This window comes from Sinocyclocheilus anshuiensis, unplaced genomic scaffold (genome assembly GCF_001515605.1).
Source record: "Sinocyclocheilus anshuiensis isolate Anshui unplaced genomic scaffold, SAMN03320099.WGS_v1.1 scaffold1227, whole genome shotgun sequence".
Classification (NCBI taxonomy): domain Eukaryota; kingdom Metazoa; phylum Chordata; class Actinopteri; order Cypriniformes; family Cyprinidae; genus Sinocyclocheilus; species Sinocyclocheilus anshuiensis.
The window spans coordinates 40,859-48,502 of record NW_015536524.1 but is presented as its reverse complement, the minus strand read 5'-3'; the positions used below and the strand labels follow the sequence as shown (position 1 = coordinate 48,502).

The 7,644-nt window shown below is 39.1% G+C and overlaps 1 protein-coding gene across 1 annotated transcript; it reads right to left on the bottom strand.

The window, feature by feature from the left end:
* Nucleotides 1–319: 319 nt before the first annotated feature.
* On the bottom strand, nt 320–7,644 carry LOC107693970 (uncharacterized). Its single transcript, XM_016493576.1, has 7 exons — nt 7,584–7,644; nt 6,999–7,322; nt 6,589–6,897; nt 4,735–4,815; nt 2,738–2,809; nt 464–544; nt 320–375 (listed from the first exon to the last, which is right to left on the bottom strand). Exons 1-7 carry the CDS (start codon nt 7,642–7,644, stop codon nt 320–322), a joined length of 984 nt encoding a protein of 327 aa, XP_016349062.1.

Genomic DNA, 7,644 nt, shown 5'->3' with positions numbered 1-7,644 from the left:
GAATATGTCGTATATGATAATTAACAGACATTTGTAGCATCATCAGTTAAAATGGACTATTACAACATTTAGAAAGCCTTCTGCAAAACAATTTTATGTAATGATTAGATGAATCAAGATTAGAAAATTACCATGTATTTATATTATGATTTCTGTAATAATCATTCATGTTCATTAAAGGTACCTTCTTGCTCTGTTGATCACTGTATTTAATGTTATATTTAAAGGATTCAGTACAGTATGGAAAATATTCCTGAAAGTTGCATGCAAACATCCATAATAGCTTGACATGAAGATAAATCTGGCTGTAATCTGTTTTTTACTCTAATATTGTATTAATCTCTATTTCCTCTGGGTGCTGTGAGTTCTTCCTCCCTGCAAAATAATTCAACAGAAAAGCATTAACTGAGCTCTCATGAGTGCAGATCTTTCCAGATCAATGTGAATCATCTCAAAAACTCACCAGCTCTTCTTGCACAGATGATCTGAAGAAGAATCACAGTAGGAGCAGCAAACGCTGCAAACTCAACAATAATCACAATCACTGCAGGACAGATGAGAGAAAGGAAGAACATAAACTGTAAATGACTGAAGTCAAGGCTATTCAACTATTGTTTTTGTTTGTTTAGTTTATTTATATAGCACAATACAACAACAGTCGTTGACCATTGTGCTGTACAAAAAAAATGTAAAATAAAAATAATAAATCATAATAAAACTACACACAATGACATAGTACATACAGAGGGAAAACAAGCTCAGGACAACTTAAATATTATAAGCCTTTTCTAAAAGTTGGGTTTTTAAGTTTTGCTTTAAACAGAGATTCTGTAGTGATTATCCTAATAGATAAAGGTAGGCTGTTCCATTATTTGGGGCCAGCTATGGAAAAAGCCCGGACTCCCTTTCTTTTTAACTGTGACCTGGGAACCTTTAACAGTTTCTGATTTGATGACCTTAAATATCTAGCAGTCACAAGTTTAGCCCATTTAAAACCTAAAACTAAAACATATCGGCAGTCACTGCCAAGTAAAGCCTGAGTTATATTTTCCGCGTGAGCAATCCGGACGCGTACACAGTAGTGTTGGGTCGTTCTTGAACGATTCGTTCATTTTAATGTGACTCGGGAAGAACGAGTCGTCTCGGGGAGTGATTCGTTTAGTCGCGCATGCGTAACATCTTGTAGGTTCTGTACTGGAATTAGTCAAGTAGTTCACCATAGGTTAAACTTATGGGGCTGTCACGTGATGAACGAACAACTCGGAAAACCCGAAGACTCGAGAGATGAACTAATCAATTCTCTTTCCGGCTCAGACTGCATTGGTTAAGTTTATGGGGCTGTCACGTGATGAACGAACAACTCGGAAAACCCGAAGACTCGAGAGATGAACTAATCAATTCTCTTTCCGGCTCAGACTGCATTGGTTAAGTTTATGGGGCTGTCACGTGATGAACGAACGACTCAAACCCGAAGACTTGTCAGATAAGAGGTGGTGAGCTAATCATAGACTGAAGACCCAGGTAAACAATGAATTAATCTTTTCTGTTTCTTATAGCAGTTTTGTATTGTTTGTAGTGTGATCAACGTCTGCGTAAGTAGTAGACGTGTTATGGAAGTAACACGTAACATTTTAATTATATTTTGCTAAAATTAACGAAATGAACGGAATGACTCGAAAAAAGATTCGTTCATTTTGCTGAACGAGACTCAAAGGTCCGAGTCGGTAAAATGATCCGAACTTCCCATCACTAGTACACAGACAGCACGGACGCGGACTACTTGTATTTATACTACCGAAAGCATACATACATGTCTGTTCCATACATTCACAGTAGATCGGCTTGAACAGTGAACAAACATGTGAACAAACAATTCCCCAGAGTTATTGCACATCTGGCTGTCTTTATATTTTATCGACGGATTGTACAGGTTCGAGTAGCAACGGGCTTCTTCACACAGCCTGCGCAGTAGCCTACTGATTGTCCGCGCGGTCACAAAAAATGGTACAGCCTCTGCGCACACTCTCCTATGACGATTTTTACGTCACGCATAACATAGCGGACCCTAGCGGACTCGCTAGTATAGTATATAGTATAGTAAAGTATAACATAGGCTTAAGACGGGGGTGTTGTGCTCAAATTTACGTGTGACAGTAAGAAGTCTACCAGCTGCATTTTGGTCTATGAATGATTATGGCATGACAAAGCATTTACAGATTTACTGACAGTTTCAATGGTGTAAAATTATCGGCATGAATGAACTGCATTCAAAGACATTTCATTCCAGTGGGCCCTGTAAAGCAAGGTGTTTTTTTTTTTATTGGTTCGTTTCTAAAAGCTGCAAGAACCAGGCAGCTGTTCTCTCTTAATCAAACAGTTAAAGAAGTCCCCTTGTGGCCTGATAGAGAACAGGAGGGATTTTGCTTCAGAGATTCAAAGCTCATGATCAGCAGCTCTAACATCTCTAGAGAAAACTCAGTTCACATCTAGAGACTGATTCTAGAAGAAACCACTGGAGGATGGATTTGAGTTTAGATTGTGTAAATGCAATAATAATATTTGAATGCATGAAAACATCACCATATACACATTCTTTCTACAAACTATACGTTTATTTCAAATGCAGTTGTCCTAAACAAGGTTTGTGAAAAGCTGGACATGTAGATTAGTTTCTACAGTTATACCTACTGTAAATGTCACGGTAAAGCACTGAAATGAGTAAGACATGAATTCATACCTTGATGTGGAGTAACTGCAGGTCTGTGAGCAGCTGTAGTCATCTCAGAGTTTGAGGTAATGATCTGTTTATCTGTAGAAGTTGGAGAATTTTAGTTCAGATGCATATTGTCGAAAACATTCAATAAACATTAATCTTAACTGCAGTCAACAGTCTGGGGTGCGTTTCCCAAAAGCATCGTTAATCAACTATGGTTGCAAGTTCCGTCGTTACCAACATAGTTCAACGATTCGGTGTTTCCCGAAACCATAGTTCAAACAAACATTCGCAAACTGCATGGCAAACTGGTATCGTTGGAACGACAGCTGTTCCAACCTGTGGTTAGAGGCATAGGTCGTTGTTAGTTTGGGGTGTGTTCTATTCAGAGTTATCGACCCTATGCCCTATTCCTTTCGAAGATTTCACCATCCACTTTGAGTGATTTGGAAGAGTTAAAGTTGTGGTGCTTAGATCTTACCTAATTCGCCTTTAAATATTTTTTTTTATTACAAATTCAGTTTGAAACTATATAGCAGCGTGGCCCTCGCGGTTATTCTCCCTAAGTGCCATAAGTGCCCTCTGAAAGCATTAATCATGCCAATTGGAACGCAGCCATCGCATCATCAGATAGTGAGTCAAGGGGGGTAAAATGTGTCCCTATGCAGGCATTTATATACACTGCCTTACTTCTGCGTTGCCTTCTGTGTCAGAGGACGTTACTCAGCACATGAGGAGGCCTCAGACGGAGGTGAATCAGGGGAAGAGAGCAATAGACCAGGACCCTTTGGTGATTTTGAAGGCCCAGGCTGGAGAAGGCCTGATGTTGAAGGGCCAGCTGGAGAGGGCCTGATGTTGAAGGGCCAGCTGGAGAGGGCCTGATGTTGGAGGGCCAGCTGGAGAGGGCCTGATGTTGGAGGCCTGAACTTTGAAGGCAAAGGCCTGGTTGATGCACATGCATCTATACCTCCAAGGATCCCTTCCAATGCTTCAGGCCCCAGGATGGCCAAAACTTTCTCTTCTCTGTAGTGAGAGGAGGAACTGAATTGATACCCCCAGCAGTCTTGTTTGCTTCCCTCTTACAGGGCGCAGCCCTCCGTTTTGTCACACTTGTGAAGTCTCCTCCACTTATTCCTGATTTCTTCTGGGCTTCATTCATACCCATAGCCAGCAGCATTTATTTTTTGATTTCTTCCCAGATTTTCTTTTTGTCAGCATTTGTAATGCTGTTTTTCAGCGTTGAAAAAAGCTGGATTTTATTATTTTCCACCTCCTCCAAAAGAACTGCAATTTCATGCTTTGAAAATTGTTTTTTTTGTGTCATTTTCATTAACACATGGCTGAATGGCAAGGGAACTTAAATAGGAAAAGTGATTTAGCAAAATAAGCAACAGGTGTCCACAACAGTACATCACAGTTTTTTTTTAAACCCATCTTTTTTCAATTCTGCTTATGTAGCCTATCAATATTAAATAAGAAATTGTATTTATATGAAATTGTGAAACTATAGACATTGGGATCAGAAAAGAGCACATTTTTAACTCTGTGTGTGTATATGCATATAATTTATTGCGGAACAAATTAATGTTGCGTTATTACTCCACTCCTACGTAACGTCATTTCAAAAGCATAATTCAAGTCGAAGAAAAGAGAAAATAAAACCAAATTACTGTAGGTGGCGGTATGTGCTCATGGCACCAGCCGGCTTTTAGACCGAAGAAGAAGAAGAACAACGTCATAATGACAGCTCAAACCAACGTGGTTTAAACGATGGATCTGCGACACAAGTACCATGGTTTTGGGAAACAGTCATGACTAGCTAGTTCGTTTCCACAACGATGCATCATACTATGGTGGTTAATCAGCGAGTTACGTAGTTGTACAGGAAACGCACCCCTGGTTAGCAAAAAGAGCCCTATATCCCCTCAGATGCTACAGACAACAGACTATACCATGATGCATATCTATCAGAGCCCTGCACTGAAGTGAGAGACTGCTGGTGTGTGAGAGTGATCATGAACCTTGTGTAGGAGCTGCTGCTGTAGTTCGGCCTGATGTCGTCTCAGAGTTTGAGCTGCTGACTGGAATCAGTGTTGTTGAATCTGGAGCTGCAGAAGATGAATGTTCAGATGCATCTTAAGACTGTAGAACATCACATTTTCATACTTGATCATTGCATGACATGCAAAGTTAATGAGCTTTTTCAAAGTTCGTGTTCCATCATCAGGTGAAGAAAAGAATAAAGAGTGGTGTTTCCATCAAGGCTAATTCTATCTATAAACAGCTGTTTAGGACCCTGAGCAACCAGCTTTTTACCAAAAGCTGCCCTAGTGAAATAATTGTATACTCTGTGCTTTTTAGTATAACTAAATGTATTTGAGGCACACTATACGTTGGTATACTTAATGTCTGTTAAATTGGAACAACTAATTTTGTACTAAATACATTTTAGTTGTCCAAAAGCAGTGCTGAAGTTCAACTAAAGTTGTATTAAATATAGTTGTTTGTGCTAAAGTGGAACTGTTCCAAGTATACTTAAGTACACTTTAAATATCCACTCTTGTATTTAAGTTTTGAAATGCAGAATTCACTCAGCATAAACTTCAAATGTATTTTGGTGACATTGCAATTACAATTCAGTTACACTGTAAGAGTGTTGAACATACATTAATATTATACTAACAAGGTCAAGCTATCCTTTACTTTTAGTGACTTGAAAACACATTGCAATATCATTCCAAGTAAACTTGAAGTGTGCTAATGGCATCATTATGCCATTATAACTGCGCCAACACACAGACATGCACCATTCAAATCTGGGCTTTCTTTGTTTTCTTTACATACTGTTACAAGTACTTGTCATGATCTGGTTCATGTTCCCCTGTCTTGTGTTTGGACTTTTGTGTTTCTTCCTGTCTAGAGTGCCATTTGTAGTCAACTTGTAGTCCTTTTGTTTTATTGATCGTCTTGATTCCTTTCCCAGGTGTGTCTTGTTACCTTGTTATCCTGTTTGCGTCTCTGTGTATAAATAGCCCAGTGTTTCAGTTAGTGTTTGTCAGTTGTTGTATGTCTGTGATGGTTGCTCCCTGCCTTTGTCTGAGTTCCTTGTTTACCCATATTGGATTACTTGTTGGTTCCTGAATTCTTATTAAACTCCTGCACATAGATCCTCACCTCTGTTTGCCTCATCTTGTCTCTGCAACGTTACAGAACAACTGACCAAGACTAACTGAAACACTGGGCTATTTATACACAGAGATGCATTAGATTAGATAGTAATACATGCGGTTCACATGGCTCTTCGGAGCAGCAGCAGTGCATATGTCTTGGCGATAGATCTGCTTTGTGGGGGATGTCTTGTCTTTCCTTGTCTGTTCATCTTCCTGTGCGTGGATACATGCATGTCCACTGATACAGCAGTTTATCCTTATATGGAAGGTCATGTACATTACCATGCCAATCCCTCCGAGAGTTGTCATGACAGAAATATAATTCATCCTTCCCCAGTTGCATTTGTAAAAGGTATACTATTTTACAAATTAATTTGTAGTGCACTGTTTGTGCTTGATGAAACATGAAATAACTACATTTACATTGTATTTTCAGTTAGTACATAGACATGTTAGTCTATTTTTAGTATACTTATCATTAAATAAATATATTTTAAATACGATTTAGTATATTTATTTTTCAATAGGGTGCAAGTAAGGCTCAGGCAGCTCTTATGGCACCATTAAACAGTTATAGGGTCCTTTTGTGGTAGGTTATGCAACCCATAAACCTACAGTTTGTCCTGAATTAATGACATTATCATTCCTCGTGCCATGTCTCTGTATCAGAGAGTCTTCTGAAATTGAGTTAGGAAAGTTTCTCACCTGAACTCTTGACAGTGTATGTGACTGAGGTCTTGACTTGATTTTTCTGAGTAACTTCACATCTCCACTCTCTGTTGTGATCTTCATTCAGGAGTGTTATAGTCAGAGTGATGATACAGTGTCCTGATGAGGATAATGCCTGACATCTGGAGTCTGATATCGTCAGTTTAACACCAGCCTGATTCACCCAGAACAGCTCAATTCCCTCAGAACCGACCGAATCATCACAAGAGACTCCAGCAGATGAATACAGCTGACAGAAGAGAGTCACAGAGCGGCCTGCACTGATCTCAGTCTGTGAGGATGAAGCTGAAACACAAAATAGCACACATCACAGACTCTTCAATCATCATGAGAGTTTAAATGAAGAATTTGTCATTTTTAAATTGACCACATAATTGTAAAATTACCATGAAGGACATGCAGATAAACACGAGCAGCAGTTCTCAGTTGTTGGTCTCTATTCACACCAGTCCATTGTCGGCAGGTGTAAAATCCATAATCTTCTTTTGAGATGTTGTTGATGTTCAGAGAGCAGTCAGACCCCAGACTCAGTCTCTCATGTCTCTCTGTGTCTTTCTTCTTTATCCCGTCATCAATCAGTTCAACAGTCGTTGAATCTTTATTATAATTCCATGTAGTTGATTTGCAGTCATGAAGAATATTATTACAGGACAGACGGACATTTTCACCAGAACTGATGAACATATGAGCATCATCCTCTCCACTGGAACCTGAAACACAAGAACATCTGAGTGATCATTATGTTATATATTAATAAATGATGCTTCATAAACAAACCCCTGTGACAGCAGGTCATTCTCAGTGTCAGATATCAGTGCATTCAGGAATAAAACAGTATTTGCAAATGTGACTCTGAGATCAGAACAACGTCAGGAAGAATCAACCATGTTCAAACTAACTCATTCCCAGACTCCATGCCAGACCAGCTCTAGTAAAACACTTGAATATATATTAATATAATAATGTGTTACCTGTGAGAAGTGAAGAGAGAATAGCCAGTCCCAGCAGAAACAAATGACACGTATCAGCCAT

Excerpts from the sequence above, each read along its gene's own strand:
- LOC107693970 (XM_016493576.1), bottom strand. The coding sequence starts at position 7,644 with ATGGCTGATACGTGTCATTTGTTTCTGCTGGGACTGGCTATTCTCTCT. Across the intron at positions 7,323-7,583 it reads TCTCTCTTCACTTCTCACAG|GTTCCAGTGGAGAGGATGAT; the intron begins GTAACACATTAT and ends CTTGTGTTTCAG. Across the intron at positions 376-463 it reads CATCTGTGCAAGAAGAGCTG|GGAGGAAGAACTCACAGCAC; the intron begins GTGAGTTTTTGA and ends ATTATTTTGCAG.